We start from the raw sequence: 18336 nt of genomic DNA, 5'->3' as shown, positions 1-18336 counted from the left end.
CCACTGTCCCTCAGCACACACCCACGTGTACACACACCCCGTCTAGAGAACAAAGAACAGGGTGTGGAGTCCCTGCCTGCCCCACCTTCACATTCCCACAGAGCCAGTCAGGATTCCGTGCTGTGAGGATGGAGGCCAGAATCCCCTGCCATCCAAGCAGGGATGGGCAGCTGCCATCAACACCTCAGCAATTCCCACGGTGCCAGGGGACAGGATAGAGTCTCTGGGGCTTAGTGGCCACCACTTCTCCCTCCCTCTGGAAAAGCTCATCAGTTCAGGGGTTCTGCAGGCCGGCCAATTTAGTAAATATTTGTTAGAGGAAGTGACTAACATTTATTTATTGAGTATCTACTCTATTCAATGTGCAATACTACTACTACTAATTACAATTTCCAGGGCACTCACTAGGTCTATGAACGGACTCTAATAAATATCACAGTAGTTCTAGGTGTGGTGGTTATTTTATGGACGAGAAAAGACACATGGCTTAAGGACCTTGCTCAGGTTTTATGAGAGGGTGAGTGACAAACCCGGGTCTGTTTCATTCCAGAATTGCCCAGCTGTAGGCAAGGAGCTGGGGATATCGTGAAGGATGGTGGCCTGTATATAGCTCTCATTCCAGGTGTGATGGGTTGAATTGTGTCCCCCAAAAAGACATGTTGAAGTCCTAATCTCTTGCTCCCTGGGTGGCTAAGTTGGTTGAATGTCTGACTTCAGCTCAGGTTATGATCCCAGGGTCCCAGGATCGAGCCCCGCACCAGGCTCCTTGCTTAGCAAGGAGTCTACTTCTCCCTCTCCCTCTGCCTCTCCCCTGCTCATGTGTGATTTCTTTCTCTCTCTCAAATAAAAGGATAAAATCTTAAAAAAAAAAAAAATGAAGTCCTAATCCCCAGTACCTCAGAATTTGAGCTTATTTGGAAATAGGGTAATTACAGATATAATTTAAGGTAAAATAAGGTCAGTTCGAAGTAGGGTGAACCCTTAATCCAACATGACTGGTGTTCCTATAAGAAGAAAAGAGACACAAAGAGAAAGCAGCCATGTGATGAGCAGGAAGGGCCTGGATGATGTGGCCACAGGCCAAGGAGTGCCCGGGCCTGCCAGAAGCCAGAGAAGGTGAGGAAGGATCTTCTCCAGAGGATTTCCAGGGTAGCCTTGATTTTAGCCTTCTGGCCTCCAGAACTGTGAGATAATAAATTTCTGTTGTTTGAAGCACCAAGCATGTGATGCTTTGTTATGGCAGTTCCAGGAAACTAATACACCAGGTAAAATGAAGAGTGTTTTAATAGAGCATGCAGCAAGTATTACAAGACTTAGTCTGCTGTATACAAAAACAGACTGGGAAGGCCTAGAAAGGGGAAAAGAAAAAAGCATGCTGTCTTTGCACTTAGTCTTGAAGGTTAAGTAGGCTTCAGGCAGTGAAGAGGTGGGGCAGACGCAGACGGGCTGAGGAGCACGCCTACGCCCTGGAAAGGCAGCAGCCCGGGGCACAGAGGAGCCTCCGGCCAGCCTTGGGCGGGGTGAAGGCCCTGTGTAGGTGCGGCAAGGGCTGCAGAGATTATCAGGCCATCTGCCCCCAGCCTTGCCCGGCGGCCCCCTTCAGAAGAGATCCAAGGTGTCTCTTCTGGGCTCAGGACCCCTGTTGCCCCTAAGCACATTTACTCTGCTGGACACTACAGCAAGCCAGCCCTGGTACACCCCCTTTTCTGCTTGCTTACATGAGGACCCCGCCCTGCCCTGCTCCCAGTCAACTTGCCCTGCTCAGGCTAGGAGTCAGGTCTTCTGGGCAGGGCCCTCCATTCATTTGCTGGCCCCTCCCTGGGGACTGAGTCCTCCCTCTGACCTCTAGGTCTTGAATCTTCCTTGAGTGTAGTGACTCCTTCCAAGACCCTCCACCTATGATCAGTCCCACAGAGCTGCCTGGCTGTGTCCTCTGCCCAGCTGGGCCAGCCTCTCTGGCCCCACAGCTGGCTTCATTCCAGGTCCCAGTTCTTCCTGCCTTGAGCTGGAGCCCTGAAGGTCCGGGAGCAGGAGTGTGACATGATCCAAGCCATAGCTCTAGCTGCTGTGTCAGTGCTGAACTGAAAAACAGACCACGTGGAAGCTGTGTCTGGCAGGAACGGGGTGCTTGATGAGTATCTATAGGCTAAATGAACAGATAAAAAAGGCAACAATATGAAGATTATTATGATTGTCCAGGACAGAGGTACAGAGCACCTCAAAGTGGTCTTGTCCTGTTTTAGATGCAGATGACAGCAGGACAGCAGGTCATGGGCTGTGTGATGCAGAGGGGAGAGGGAGGGCTTTCCCGTTCAATAGTCTGGCTTCAGTCCTGGAGCTCCCATGCCTTCTGGCCACCTGCTTTGGAGAAGTGACTTCATCTCCATGCCTCAGCTTCCTCCCCATGGCACTGACCTGTGCACACCCACCTCTCAGAGCAACTAGGGAGACTGAATGTGGGTGCAGGACAGTTAAAGTTCACAGTGGCCTGCACATGGGGAAATGGGTCAGTGGGTGGTGGACCCTCTCAGCCAGACTCTAATTACTTGAAGGAAAAATCAAAGAATTGAGGCATCACTCAGGTTCTCAAGGGCCTGGGACACCTGGAGAGGGGGTTACCTGGCAGGCATGCAGACTCAGAAAATAAAATGAGGGCCAGTCTAGTGCCTTGCAGAGGATTGGCACTTACTAAGATAGTTGGGAAAACACAGACCAATTACACAAATTATCAGATCTGGGTGTGACATGAAAACGAAAAGTACAAGCCCAAAGCCAGCGGGGCTGCCCTGACGCATGTCGTAGTACCAAGACCCAGGGTCAGCACGGACCCTTGGGGCTGGCAGAGGGCTAGTGTGGTCCAAGTGGCTCTAGCTGGGGGAGAAATGGGCTGGAAACCAGGCTGGAAAATAGCAGGGGGAATCAGGCCAGAAAAGAAGAGGCGGATCTGAGTGGAACTATCCAGGATAAATCCGGAGGGTGTGGATGGGAAGGAGAAACGGAGCTGTGGATGATGAAGATGTTTACAAGCAGTCTGACTGTCAAGCCGCCCGGAGTGCCTTCAGGGGTAATCTGAGCTGGGGCCTGGCTGGCAGAGCCTTGGAGTGGAAGCAAGGCTTCTTGTCCTGCTCACTCCCAGAGTCCCCTGGGGTGGAGGCGGCCAGGATGTTCTCCCAGTTATCCGCACAACAGACACGCACCACCCCAGCCACATGCCTACGTCTCTTAGCAGCAAAGGGACCTTCTCAGATGACACAGTGCGCTGCTTTCCCTTGTTCAGAGGTCTGTGATGCAAAGTTTCGCCACAACTATAATTGAGTAGAAATGAACTACCACTCTGAATTCTACAACGGAACTTTTGAATTTGTAAAGAACCCATCACATTTAGTGATCAAACAATGTGCATGCTAGAGACAAAAGTTAGAATAAAATACCCAGGTGGAGGGGTGCCTCGCTGACTCAGTCACAAAGCCCGTACCCCTTGATCTTGGGGTTGTGAGTTTGAACCCCACATTGGGTGTAGAGATTACTTAAAGAATTAAAAAAATTTAAGAAAATATATATCCGGGATGCCCCGGTGGCTCAGTTAAGTGTTCGACTCTTGATTTTGGCTCAAGTCCTGATCTCAGAGTTAGGAGACGGAGCCCCGAGTCTATGCCCAGCTGGAGTAGGCTTAAGATTCTCACGCTCCACCTGCCCCTCTCCCTGCTTGCTCTCTTTTTCTCTCTCTCTCTCAAATAAATAAATATTTTTTAAAAATCCAAATGGAGTAGCTCAGCCTGTTCTGGACATATCCCAGCAGAGATCTTTATGAGATCCATTTATTTATAATGAGACCTCATAAAGATCCACATTAACAAAGAGGACTACCGGAGAGAAATCTGCCCTATCAGATGTGAAGTTATGCTGACCACAAATCCCCAGAGATGCCAGAACACACAGACCACCTGGCAGTCAGACCCAGTACACACGGGAACTTCAGGCAGGATAGAGGTGACGCCACCATTCAATGGGGAAAGGATGGGCCTTAAAGTGAATAAACTGGGGAAACTGCCCCTCTGTGTGCAAAAAAAATAAGACCGCGTCCCTACTTAACTGCCCGTAAGGATGACCATGTTTCCGAGGGGGTAGAGACCTACATGCGGAAGGGTGAAACTAAAAAAGTTAATGAAAGAAAATGAAGACAATGTTTTTCCAAAATAAGGAAAGAAAATACTTCTAAAACCGAATGTTAAGGACATAAAACTATCAGGCAAGACGTTAATGAATTCAAAAACAAAGAACACCATGAGCAAAATTAGTTTAGCTGATGGTGAATGTATTTGCACCGTCTAAAACTGGCAGGGGATTAATAGCCGGAAAACGTAGGAAACTCTTGCAAATGACAAGGAAACCCCTACAAAAAAACAGGCAAAAGAGGGATCCCTGGGTGGTGCAGCGGTTTAGTGCCTGCCTTTGGCCCAGGGCGCGATCCTGGAGACCCAGGATCGAATCTCACGTCAGGCTCCCGGTGCATGGAGCCTGCTTCTCCCTCTGCCTGTGTCTCTGCCTCTCTTTCTCTCATTCTATGTGACTATCATAAATAAATAAACATTAAAAAAAATTAAAAAAAAACAGGCAAAAGAAAGGAATAATTTCCGAATAAGGAAATCCAAAAGTCCAAGGCATAGTGGAACCACTCAAATATGTTAGTAATCAGAGGAATGCAGATTAAAGCAATAATAAGGTATTTTGAAGTTATCATCATGGCATCAAGTAAGTGTGGTCGGATGAAGATGTGAGACCCTCCCACCCATGCCCTGTTGGGGAGTGCAGGTGTGAGAGCCATTCTGTCATTCCCTAGTCAATTTATACATATTCAGACTTTTTTCTAAATATTTATTTATTTATTTATTTATTTATTTATTTATTTGGAGAAAGCAAGCCGACACAAGTGGGAGGGGCAAAGGGAGAGAGACGATCTCAAGCAGATTCCCCAATGAGTGCAGATTTGCTCTCTCCGGGCTCCATCTCACGACCTGGGCTGAAACCTAGCGTGGAACATTTAACCAACTGAGCCACCCAGGTGCCCCTACATACTTAGACATTTGACTGGGGGGGACCACTCATCTTGCTTAGCCTCAGATAATCTTGGTTTATGCCTCTTGTCCTGGTATAATTATTAATAGTGCCCCCTTTCATTCTCTACATTGTCCTTGTTCGGGCAGCCTGGGTGGCTCAGCGGTTTGGCACCACCTTCAGCCCAGGGCATAAGCCTGGAGACTTGGAATCAAGTCCCACGTTGGGCTCCCTGCATAGAGCCTGCTCCTCCCTCTGCCTGTGTCTTTGCCTCTCTCTCTGTGTGTGTGTGTCTCTCATGAATAAATAAATAAAATCTTTAAAAAATAAAAAAATAAATTGTCCTTGTTCAAATCATAAATGACACGACCACTTTCCTAGGACCCAACAATTTCACTGGCGATTGTACATACCAGTGAAACGCTCTGGTTCATAGAAATCTGGATGCAATATTTATGGTGTGGGCGTAACTTGAATGTCTAATCTGGGAGACCGGGCAGGTAACATGGTGGATACTCACCAGAAGGATGATGTAAGTGTGAGGAAACCCATAGCAGCACAGGTGGACAAAATAATAATAATAACAACAACACATCAGAAGGAGATATAAAATCTATATCATTTTTAAAGAAGATTTTATGTTTAAGTAATCTCCATACCCAACATGGAGTCAAGAGTTGCATGCTCTACTGACTGAGCCAGCCAGGTGCCCCAAACTCATATCATTTATATAAACTAAAAGTATGTGTACACAAAACAATATACATTTTACAGAATATATATATAAATGAAGATATGCACTAAACACATTAGGATAAGGAAACAGAAAATAGGAATAAAAAGGGGGTAATTATAACATAAAGAGCTGGATTCAATTCCAATAGGTGGAATCTTCTGTGAAAGATCTCTGAGGTTAAATATTCAGTGAGTCACCCATAGCTACATCTTAGTTGCTACTGTTTGCTAAGAACTCTTAGTGCTACCTGAAGTTGAAAGGAAAACATTTTGGTTCATCCAAACACATTGATAGAATAAAAACATTGATTGAGTTCTGCCCTGTGTATCCACTGAAGTGGATACCTGGAAATAAGGACAAAATGTCTTCAAGGAGCCATAACCAAGTTCCTAACTTAAATTAAAACATTTCCACTAGTGGCACCTAGGTGGCTGAGTTGGTTAAGCATCTGCCTTCAGCTCAGGTCGTGACCCTGGGGTCCTGGGATCCAGCTCTGCATCAGGCTCTCTGCTCAGCAGGGAGTCTGCTTCACCCTCGGGCCCCTACCCCCTGCTGTGCACATGCGTGCTTCTCTCTCTCTCTCTCTCTCTCTCTTTCTTTCTCTCTTTCTCTCTCGCCAGTAAATAAAATCTTTAAAAAAATATTTTTACTAATAAAAAATTCCTTTTAATGTAATTAACCATAAACATAAATATTCGGACCAAGTAAGTCCAGTCTTAAATGCTTTGAGAGTTGGCATAGTACTTAGAATGGAGTCCGATTCACTATTTAGGGGAGACTTGATTCCTGAGTAGTGTTTTAAAACAGGGGAGAGATATAGTGGCTGGAAATGGGTATTCTCGATGGAGAAGAGAGAGGAGCCAGGAGGGAGCAGGTGTCTTGAGGGCAGTGGGAGATATTGGAGAGGATATTGGAGGAGTGGTGGGATGGAAGAGGCCAGACTCTGATATTGCAGGGATCAGAAAGAGACAGATAAGGAGCCCTACTAGCTGAGCATCTTGAAATCTTTAATGAAAAGAGGTTTCATTGTCTCAGGAAATCTTGGGAGAGTCCAAGCAGGAAGTTCACGGTGCTGAAACAGCACTTGAGGGTTGACTATGGTTTTCAGCTTGTGTGGAGCAGCCTGGTTTGGGGGGGGGGGGGTGCGGGTGGTACCCATTAGTTTGAAGGTGCTCTTCTCTCCCACCCTGGTTTTGAAACAATGGAGAGTGTTATTGTAATAAAGCCACTATTGGGAATGCAGCCTAGATCCAAGGGCAGGCAGACATCTTAAAACTGAACCACAGAATCCGATGAGTGTCCTGCCCTGCTGGAGGTGGCTCTGCACCACCACATCTACCACAAGTGTGGCCTGAAGGGGCAGAGCAGTCCTCTTTATAGGCAGGCTATCTCCCAAGAGATAGAGAGACTAAGGGACAGCCAGCACATGACCAAATTCCTCTTCCAAGTGCACCAGTCAGAATGCATCAGGCTTCCTCTACTGAGGCAACCAGGGAGGCAGATGCATTACCCTCATGGAGTTCCCTCAGAGGGGAAGAAGTAGTCTACCTCCCATTTGAAAGTGAGGTCTTCCTCAGTTATGAGATCCTTTCAGTTGCAAGTTCTAGAAGGTTACGGCCAACCCTTGGGATAAAGGGAAGAGGACAGATAAGACCAGAATTCTGAGCTTTGGGACAGTCACAATACCTAGTTTGTCAGCATTACAATCTGTTTGATCCCTATCTGCTAGATAGTGCCCACCCTAAAGTCTACAAAACACGGGATGACAGGTTGACAACCTCAATGAACTCTGCTCTAAGACTTAACATATCTTTTTGATTGTGGTTGGGCTGTTTTGCTTTCTTTTGTAAAAACAATTTCAAAATAAATGCAAGTCTCAGGAGAGGCCTCTCTGACATCCCAGCTTTGTGATAGGCGGGTCCAGGAGGAGAAACATGTTCTAGGATGGTCAGACATCTTTAGAAAAAGAAAGCTGCTTGGAATGGCGGCAGATCTGCACCCAATACCCACATGGTGTGCTAGGTTGATTCTGTGGCCTCTCAGAGCAGGTTTTATGGCGACAGCGATGACAGATCAGAGGAGCTGGTCAATGACAAAGTGGTGGGACAGTGCCAGTCCAGATGCAAGACAGACTATTGCGGCAAGGAAATATGCAGAAAACCAGAAGCTCCTCCTTTTTGTTAAGTGGGAATATATATGAAGAAAGGACAGAGCTGGGGCTGGGCAGACAGCTCAGTCGGCACCACAGCCATCTACACAGGGAGGGCCTGCCAGGGACAACGTGCACACAAAGGAGGGGACCCCTTCCCTGAACATCCCTTAAGTTATTAGCTGTGACAGACAATGCCCAAAACAGAAAGCATAACCACAAGAACTGTCTTTATGAATGTGCGGAATGGAAAGATTGGGTGGCAAGGCCTGGGGACAGCTTGTTTCCTACCACATCCAGACACACAGAGACCAGCCCCTGCTAGCAACGTCGCCTGCAGGGCAAGAGCATGTCTGCAGTGACAGCACTCTGGAGCTGAGTGGGATCTTACACGGCACCGGGTTGAACCCATATGTTCCACAGATAATAAAGCCAGTCTATGGAGCCCAAGGCAGTGGACATACCCACCCAGCCTACAGACGTGTGTTGTTTGGCTTGCAGAGTGTTTGGAAAACAATTTTTTAACTAACTGCCAACATTTAAAAATTGGGAAAACTTGTGTTAAAATCAGGATTTCAAGCTTTTCTTGAAAGTTAGACGTGGGATAGGCCCACATTCCATCTTGCCAACAGCCACAGGCAGAAACTGAGGGGTGGTGGCTAGGTCCTTCAGACCCTCCTGCTCCTCCTGTGAGTCTGGCTGCTTCCCCTGTAGCTGAGATGCCTGCCCTGCTAGCATTTTTGCCCGTGGCATGGTCTGAAATGGTGTGCTGACAATCCCAGATCATGGCAGAGTTGGGACCAGCTCCAGGTCTTACAGTTGTCTTTGGACTCTACTACCCAGCCATCCACGCATTCCTGAATCAAATCATTGGGGTCAGTTGAGGACCTAGTCCCGGAGGCAGCTTGGAATTGCAGATTGGCCAAGTGACAATGCCAAGTTCATGGAAATTCATGGGAAGTCTGGTAAACCCCGAACAGCCAAAGGCCAAGTTTTATTAAGTGTGAACTTTAGGGGTTTCATCTGTCTTGCTCTCCACTGTAACCCACTGCACGACAAGAAACAGGATCTCAATAAATATTTCTCGAATGACGTACGTGATCCATGTTTCATCCTAAAGCATTGTATTGTTCAAGATATTGTAAAGATGAGTTCATTCTGGACTCAGTCCTTTAGATATTCAGTAAGATCCAGCCAGTTCAGGTAACATTCATCACTTGCCACAAAAATTTGCCCTGTTAGCAAATGGTCTTTTTTTTTTTTCCAGATTTTATTTATTTAAGAGAGAGTGAAACAGAGATAGCAAGAGAGAGCACAGAGACAAAGGCAGGCGCTCAGCCAACTGAGCCCCCCAGGTGCCCCAGCTTTTTTTAACTTTCATTTTAAGTGCCAAATCTTCAGTGTACATGTCAAATCTCTAGGATCCAGACATTTCAATGCTCAGTGAGAGAATGTAGTTACTACAAACACACAGAGCTCTGTGTTTGATTCAGCCCAATAAGTATTAACTGAGCTCCTATTATGTGCAAAGTTCCATTCCAAGTACTTGAGGTAGTAAGACAGCAGACATTGGCCTTACCTTCAAGGAGCTCACAGTTTGAGTAGACAACATTCCAGGAAGATGCTAAAATCACCTCCATCATGCTGGGCATTTATAGCACATTAACCACTTTGTTAAGCTAGCTTTTGAAAAATTGAAAAGAAAGAAAAAGAATTTCATGATGATGTAAAAATATTTATGGTTTATATATTCCGCAACCAAACACCTGATTACTAATAACTAATTTATTTGGGAGCTAGTCAGTTTTCATATTATGTGGATTTTTTTCCATATAAAACATTAAACCATGCAGAGAGGAGACAGATCAACTTCAGAGCACGGGCTTCTCCAGGGGAGGGCTCAGTGGGCTTTCCTGCTTTCCTTTTTTAAAACAAATCTGAAGACAATGTGATAAAATATTATCATTTGTTAAATCCGGACAGTGGGTACATAGTTGTATATTGAATTGTTTTCTGAAGATTACACTATTTTATAATTTTTACAAATTATAAAATGACACGCAGAACAGACATAATAAGCCCCTTTCCTGAGAAAACTGTCATTATGAACCCATGGCCTCAGGGCCCCTGAGGAGTGTCGATGGGTCTGTCTCTGAGCTATGTGACCCCAGTTGGCTATACTTGTGTCATTGTCTGTTCTGTGTATTATTTCTGCCTCTTTGCCGTCAAGCACTGTCTTATGGCTGTCAGAATATCTGCTTGTACCTTGCACCCTGCCTTCTAATCTGCTGTGTCCTGGGGCAAGAGCTAATCAAACTTGTTAGAATCCCCAGTAAAATGGAATTAAGGGAAACACAGATTCTAAATAGATGAAGTTTTTTTAAAGACTTTATTTATTCGTGAGAGATATACAGAGAGAGCAGAGACATCAGAGAGATACAAAGAGGGAGAAGCAGGGTCTCTGCAGAGAACCTGATGTGGAACTCAATCCCAGGACCTGGGATCATGACCTGAGCCAAAGACAGAGGCTCAACCCCTGAGCCACCCAGGTGCCTCTAAATAGATGAAATTTTTAAACATTTCTTTCCCCTACCATCATCTGGTTTCTGATGGTGTTTTGGGCACCTGGGATCTAGGTAAGTAATGTGTTTCCATGGTTATCCATCCAGGGCATAGCAGTAAGGTTATTTCTTGGAAAGAAAACTAACCTGACTACACTGGCTTTGGTACCAATCAGCTCTGTTCATTCATTTGTTTATTCAACAAATATGTACTGAACATCTACTAGGTGCCAGGCACTGTTCTAGCTACTGAGGGCATAGTGATGAACAGACAGGAGCTTCAGTCCTTGTAGGGGAGGGTGACAGTAAATAAAGCCCTAAACAAGCACGACAGAGCCGAGAGTGTGAAGTGCTCTGAATACAGCAAACCAGGTGAAGCAGCAAGAAGGGACCTGGGGGTGGCACTTCATGTGAGAAAGTTGGGCTGTGCCCTCAAGGAAGGCAGTATTTGGATAAAGGCCAGGCTGGCAGAGATGGGAGAGTGGCATTCCAGGCAGAGGGAGTATCACATGTGAAGTCCCTAAAGCAGGAATGGGGTTGATGCATTCACAGAACAGAAATGCCAGGCAGCTGGAACAGAGCGAGCACAGCACCAGGGAGATGGACCTCAGATGCAGGTGGAGAAGCAGGCAGGAGGGGATCTCACAAGGCCTAGGAAACGGTGTGAATGTTATGCTAAAATCCACTGGCTAGGGTATGACACGATTTGATACATTCTGCAAAGGGTCTGGTACCTCTGCTACACTGGACGCAGAGGGATAGGGATGACGCGGGGTCAAGGGACAAAGAGGAATTCCGGCTGGCTTCTGGGTTTGGGACCAAGCAACAGAGTTTGGCTGCTCCTGCTGTTTGCTGAGAAGGGGAAGTTTGGGAGAAGGGCAGTTTTCGACAAATCAAGAGTCCTGGAGATATCCAAGTATAAAGTTGTTGCTCAGGGGAGAGGTCAGGGCTGGAAATGTGGAAATGTTATGTAAGCCTTGGGATCAGCTGACATGACCTAGGAAGTGACTGCGCACAGGTAAGTGCCCAAGAATGGGCTCTGGGCTAAGCCTGAGGTAGGAGGTTGGGGAGAGGGCACTGGAGAGGACAGAGGGGAAAAACAAACCCTAACAACAGAATGCTCCCAGGGACTGATTCATGCGTGGTAGGCTGCTTAGGAGGAGAAGATGAGGCACAGAAGTTTGGCTCCAGGATTTAGCAAGTTGAAAGTCACTGGCATCCTGACAAGAAAAGTCTGGGTGCAGGAGTGCAATTAATTTAATTTCTGTGGAGCTGCTTCCTCTGTGAAATGTGGGTGATGGAAGAGATGATATTTGAGGTCTTGTCCGTTACATACTGTACAATTTTTAAGCCGGATTTTTTTTTTAGATCCTCATAAAATGGGGCATCTGGGTGCCTCAGTTGGCTAAGCATCTGCCTTGGGCTCAGGTCATGATCCCAGGGGCCTGGGATTGAGCCCCCACATTGGGCTCCCTTCTCAGCAGGGAGTCTACCTCTCCCTCTGCCCCTCCTCCTGCTTGTGCTTTCTCTTTCTCAAATAAATAAGATCTTCAAAAAAAAACAAAAACAAAAAAAGAGCATCTGCCTTCAGTTTAGGTCATAATCTCAGCCAAGGTCCTGGGATTAAGCCCCAAATTGCAGGCTCCCTGCTCAGCAGAGAGTCTGCTTCTCCCTCTCTGTCCCCCCTCATGCTCTCTCTCTCCGACAAATAAGTAAAATATTTTTTAAAAATCTCAAAATGGTCAGAGATAATAAAAATTATAAAAGAAGCTATGCTTTTAGAGAGTTTATTAGTCAAAAAGTTGTGTGGTCACTAATACTCTCCTACATAAAACTTGTAGGGTTATTTATATAAATTTTTAAATAAGCCACGGAAACTTTCAAATAGAACACCGAGTGGCCAGATTTCTCAGTGGACCCAAATGATGGAAGCTGTGCCATCAAGATAGTATCAAGAGACTCCTAGTATATTGCCCTGGGAAGACCCTTAAACGTTATTTCTAGACACAAGGCAGCAGCCACCTGTCAGACCGTCGGGGTTCTTACTCAAACTTTGCTTCTGAATTTTCACACAAGGTTACTGAGTCCTGAAAAATAACCTCAATCGTTGTTTGGCTAAGGGTACCTTACGTATTTCTCTATTGCCTATTGACGGCTCTGTTGAAGTGAAAGGAGCTAGAGATGGTCATACTATTTGTGAACTGTTTTTTTTTTTTTTTTTTTTTTGGTTGAGATAACCTGGCACCAGTGTGGAGACTGGCTCGGGGGTGATCTCATAGGAAGGCTGCCCTCAGCTAGATCAGGGAATGGTATCTAAGACTGTTGGCTCCAGGTTTTCTTACTTCCTCCCATGATATTGATTAATAAACGTGAACAAAAACCATGGCTTAGAAAAGACAGAGGTAAAATTTCACAGAAGAATTGTGAAGAGAGAGACAAGGTAAATAATATTGTCAGGATCCTGATACATCTTAAGTCAGCTGTTCTGAAATTTTGGTATGCATCAGATTCACGTGGGGGCTTGCTAAAGCCATAGAGCCCAGGGTTCACCTGAACCTTACTGGCTTGTGATTCCTGGAGGGGGCTCCTTGAATGATTCCAAGGCAACTGAAGCTTCAGGGCCACTGTCCTAAGCAATTCTCTCTCTCTCTTTTTTTAATATTATTTATTTATTCATGAGAGACAGAGAGAAGCAGAGACATTGGTAGAGGGAGAAGCAAGCTCCCTGCGGGGAGCCCGAAGTGGGACTCATCCCAGCACCTGGGGATCATGACCTGAGCCAAAGGCAGATGCTCAATCACTGAGCCACCCAGGTGCCCCTGTCCTAAGCAATTCTCATAAATGACTTGGAATTGGTTCTTCTGTGTGTGTGTGTGGGGGGGGGGCAGGGAAGGAGTTTAGGTCCCAATGTCAGATGAAAATAAATTACCCCTGGTAAATCCTCTTAAAACACTCATAAGATACAGCAGGAATGTTTTTGCAGAGGAAGAAAACCCTGTAGAGCAGCACGTAAGGATAATGCTGACAGTAAGACACATGAGGAATGCGTATGCAAACTATGTCTTTTCTACTTACAGGAGAAAAGTATGCCTAGAAGTCAAAATGCTTAAAAAAAGAAAAAAGCAAAATTAAATTCTAACTTACAGGAGAAAAACTTCTCTATCTAACTTACAGGAGAAAAGTATGCCTAGAAGTCAAAATGCTTAAAAAAAGAAAAAAAGCAAAATTAAATGCTCCATTTTATGACTCAGTGACACCAAAACACCATGAAATATATATTATTAAGTCCATTCTACGGATGAAGAGGTGGGAGCTCAGTCACTTTAAAGAGATTTGCCCGAAATGATTGGCATGTCAGTAATGGAACCAAGATTCAGACTTAGTTCTGTTTGCTCTTTTCATTAAACTTTTTGAGATAACTGTAGATTCACATGTTGTAAGAATGCAATCTTTTCATTTTGATCACACTGCCAGAGGCCAGTTCTTTTTTTTTTTTTTTTTTTTAAAGACTTTGAGATGGAGAGTGAGAGTGCACAAGTCGGAGGTGGGGAAGGGGCAGAGGGAGAAGCAGGCTCTCCACTGAGCAGGGAGCTCAATGTGGGACTCAATCTCAGGACCCCGGGATTATGACCTGAGCAGACTCTTAACCCACTAAACCACCCAGATGCCCCAAGGGCCAGTTCATTTTTAAGCATTCCCCTGAAGGGTAAAGTTCAGAAATGCTTCAGAAGGTCTTGGGCCACTGCTCTTTTAAACATCTAATTTAAAAGACAATATGCTAGGGGCACCTGGGTGGCTCAGTGGTTGAGCATCTGCCTTTGGCCCTGGGCATGATCCTGGGGTCCTGGGATCAAGTCCCATATCAGGCTCCCTGCGGGAAGCCTGTCTCTGCCTAGGTCTCTGCTAATCTCTCTGTGTCTCTCATAAATAAATAAATAAAATCTTTAAAAAAAAATGAAAAAAAAAAAACCCCTATGTGCTATAAACTGGGTAAAAACAAAACAAAACAAAAAACAAAAAACAATAGATTAGAAGCACAGTGTCAGGAGAGTTGGAGACCAAAAATGGCTCCCAAGGCTCCAGGCAGTGATGAGGGAGACAGGGTGTGCGAGGAGGACTTGTCCAATCGGTAGGTTATTTAATATCTTTTCATAGCTTTTTCCTACTGCATTTACCCTTCTATCTCCATTTTAATATTAAAGTCTCTCAGAATAAACTCACTTGTCAGAATACAGGACAAAGGCCTCGGGCCTCACCTGGGCCTCTGCCCTGCTATGGACCTGCAGCTGAGAGAGGGTCACAGGTGCCTACTGATAAGGGTTACCCCATCAGTGGTCTGTCCCCGTGGCAGGTTAGGCATTAGGAGGAAGCCCTCACTGTGTTAAGTACTTTGCATGCATGATCTCATTCAATCCCTAAAGCCCACTGAGTATCTCCATTCTACACAGCAGGAAACTGAGTCTTATTTGGTGCTTTGCCCAAAGTTACCGGCTACTGTTTGTACCAGGACAGATTTAAGCCCTGTTCTAGGCATCTTAACATATATTACCTCTAATCCCCATAAGGACTCCGTGAAATGGGTGCCACAATGATGCCATTTTACAGACGTGAAAGCACAAACTTAAAGAACTCTCTCCACCCAAGAAGTTAGTGGTGAGCCCAGGAAGGGAATTCAGTTGAGGCTCTGGTCTCGAGCCTGAGCCGGCATCACAACCGGCTGGACGCAGGAGCACGCAGACTGCTGGGCCCCAGCCCCAGTTTCGGATTCCGGGGGCGGCACCTGTGAATTTCCGCTTCTGCAGGTTCACAGGTGAGGTCGGAGCTGCTGGTCTGAGGACACAGCCCTAGAGTCCGCTGCCTTAGTCACTCACTGTGCAACAAATCCCAGTGGCCGCCGAAGCACACGTGTTTTTAAAAGTTCCTCTTGGGGAGCGTGTGCAAAAATTATTTAAAATGGTTCCCAGAATCTCTGCCCCCGGAGACTTTACCATGGTTTGCGGTTAGTCAAGTCAGACGAGACCACGACGTGTCCCCGAAGCAGAGCGCTCGGCCGCGGGGCGTCTTCGCCGCCGCCTTCCTTCCAGCCCAACCCGGGGGCAGGGGCGCGGCCCACGTGCGCCCCGACGCAGCGGCCCCGCCAGCGCCGCCCGCGCCCTGCCCGGGCACCCCACCGCGGCCGCCCGCGCGCCCGGCTCCATTGACAGTATTTTGGTCTCCCTTGGCCCTCCCTGGAGCAAGCGGTCTCACGCCTTAGACATCTGCAGCCGGAGAGACTGCAGTGGGGTCGGACTCTGCAACGCTCTCGGCGAGCGCACGGGGCAGGCAGCGGGCTCGGCGGGCGGGGCGCGCCCACCCGGGTCCCCGCCGCCCTGGGGGGAAGCCGGCGGCGAGGGGCGCCCCGGGGCCCGGCCGCAGCCATGTTGCGCGCCGGGAGCGCCTGGCAGGGCGGGCGGGGCGGTTAGGGGCGCGGCCCCGGGACCCCGCCCCGCCGAGGACTCTCGGGAGCTCGGGCGGCGGGCGCAGGGCGCGGACACACCGGCAGCGGGGAGCGCACGGTCCTCTGCAGGCGCCGCGGGTGAGCGGGCGCGCGGCCCGGGGCGGGGGGGGCGGCGGCGGGGCGGCGGGGTTCGCGCCCCGCGGAGGGCAGGTGTGGCGCGGCCGGCCCGGGGGGGGGTGCGCGGGCCCGGAGCCGGTGGTCCTGGGAAGAGCCGGGCTCGCCCCGCCGCCTGCCGGGCTCGGGGGCCCTCGGTTCTGTCTCCGGGCGCGAGCAAGCGGCAGGTGGAGCTGAGCCTCCAGGTGTGGCCGCCCCCGCTGCTCCGGCCCGTCCGCCGTCGGCTCCGTCCCCCAAGTGCCCGCCGAGCCCCGGCCGCGTGGGCGCGCGTCCTGCCCGGCCCCTCCCGCCGCGGCCCTCCGGCCCCTCCGGGGCGGGGACCATTTTTAAAAAAGTGTTTCTCAAAGGCTTGACGGTTGCGGTTTCAGCCGTGGGGCAAACGGTTGCTTCACAAAGTGAAACTTGGTGTCTGCTGGGCTCGGGGCTGGCTTCCTGGAAGTCCGGGGAGCACCTCGGAGGACGCCCCGCCCGCTTCTGCGTCCCCTAGTGGGGCCCCTCCCCACTAGGTCCCCACCCCCCCCGGGCCCCGTCCCCACTAGGTCCCCACCCCCCCGGGCCCCCTCCCCACTAGGTCCCCACCCCCCGGGCCCCGTCCCCACTAGGTCCCCACCCCCCCGGGCCCCCTCCCCACTAGGTCCCCACCCCCCGGGCCCCGTCCCCACTAGGTCTCCACCCCCCCCCCGGGCCCCCTCCCCACTAGGTCCCCACCCCCCGGGCCCCGTCCCCACTAGGTCTCCACCCCCCCCCGGGCCCTCTCCCCACTAGGTCCCCACCCCCCCGGGCCCCCTCCCCACTAGGTCCCCACCCCCCCGGGCCCTCTCCCCACTAGGTCCCCACACCCCCCGGGCCCCCTCCCCACTAGGTCCCCTCCCCACTAAGTCTCAACCCCCCGGGCCCCCTCCCCACCAGTTCCCCTCCACCCGGGCCCCCTCCCTCGGGGTCTCCTCCCCACTAGGTCCCCTGCCCCGAGGCCCCCTCCCCACTAGGTCCCCACCCCCCGGGGCTCCCGCCCCACTAGGTCCCCACCCCCCGGGGCTCCCGCCCCACTAGGTCCCCACCCCCCGGGGCTCCCGCCCCACTAGGTCCCCACCCCCCCGGGCCCCCTCCCCACTAGGTCCCCCCCCCCCGGGCCCCCTCCCTACTAGGTCCCCACCCCCCGGGGCCCCCTCCCCACTAGGTCCCCTCCGCCGGGCCCTCTCCCCACTAGGTCCCCACCCCCCCGGGCCCCCTCCCCACTAGGTCCCCCCCCCGGGCCCCCTCCCCACTAGGTCCCCTGCCCCGGGGCCCCCGCCCCACTAGGTCCCCTCCCCACTAGGTCCCCTCCGCCGGGCCCCCTCCGCCTTCCCCCGGTCCCCTCCCCGCCGTCCCCTCTCCCTCCCCCCCGCCCCCTTCCCGCCGGGCCCCTCCCCCCGCCCCCCTCCCCCCGCCCCCGCGGGGCCCGCCCGGCCCGCCGTAATTGCAGGTTGGGCGGTGACTCAGGCGGGCGCCCGCCCGGCCGGTTCTTAAGCGGCAGCGCGGGGCGGGCGCGGAGAGTCGGGCGAGGCGGCGGCTGCGCGCGCTCAAGGGCGTCCCTCTGCCTGCAGGTCCCGGGAGCGGTCTCAGCTGCTGCGGCAGAGTCGAGTTTCCAGCGGAGTGAGGAAAGCCCGCGAGGAACCCAAGATGCCGAAGCCAGTAAGCGGCCGGGACCCCGGGGCGGGCGCGGGGCGCCGCTCCTTTGTGGGCGGGCGCGGGGCGTCGTCTGCGGGCCTTTGTGGGCGTCGGGCGGGAGCTCGCCGGGGCCGCGCTCCCCGCGGTCCTTCTGTTCGGGAGCCCCCCCCCCCCCCCCGCCCCGGGAGTTTATGCTCTTTTGTAAAAGAAAGTTCGACCTGCTTGAGAACTCCATTCTAACGCCGCTCGGAAGTTTCTCAATAAGAAGTTGTCCAAGTGGCGGAGGGTCCGGTGGCTTCCGACGACGCCCGTCGGCTCGAGTCCCTGGGTGGGTCGGGACGGGACCCGCCCCACGCCTTCCTCTGCGGCCCGAGCGGCCCGGCTCGCGCTCCGCCACCCCGGGGTGAGCTGGTGGCAGCAGGATTCCTGTCCCTGGAAGAGGTTGGGTAGTGACCTGAGTCGCCGAAGGAGGAGGGCCGCCCTGCTCTCCGGTCGTGCGCCCTGGGCCACCCCGTAAACATCCGCACCCCTGTCCCCTGAATCTGATTGTGTTGCTCCCGGGGTTAGATCCGCCGCC

At 50.6% G+C, this 18336-nt stretch overlaps 1 protein-coding gene across 2 annotated transcripts in view; it reads left to right on the top strand.

The window, feature by feature from the left end:
• Nucleotides 1-15925: 15925 nt before the first annotated feature.
• Nucleotides 15926-18336, top strand: part of EZR (ezrin) — a 51047-nt gene continuing 48636 nt past the window's right edge. Inside the window, exons 1-2 of one of the 2 annotated variants that reach the window (XM_055310299.1) lie at nt 15926-16076; nt 17696-17783. In XM_055310299.1, coding sequence (XP_055166274.1) covers nt 17772-17783 — 12 coding nt within the window. In that variant the 5' untranslated portion in view covers nt 15926-16076; nt 17696-17771. Of the gene's footprint in view, nt 16077-17634; nt 17784-18336 lie in introns of those variants that run through there. The other variant, XM_055310298.1, reaches the window with a different exon arrangement.

Source organism: Nyctereutes procyonoides, unplaced genomic scaffold (assembly GCF_905146905.1).
Source record: "Nyctereutes procyonoides isolate TBG_1078 unplaced genomic scaffold, NYPRO_anot_genome, whole genome shotgun sequence".
NCBI lineage: Eukaryota > Metazoa > Chordata > Mammalia > Carnivora > Canidae > Nyctereutes > Nyctereutes procyonoides.
The sequence above is the reverse complement of the archived record's forward strand: the minus strand, read 5'-3'. Positions and strand labels throughout refer to the sequence as shown.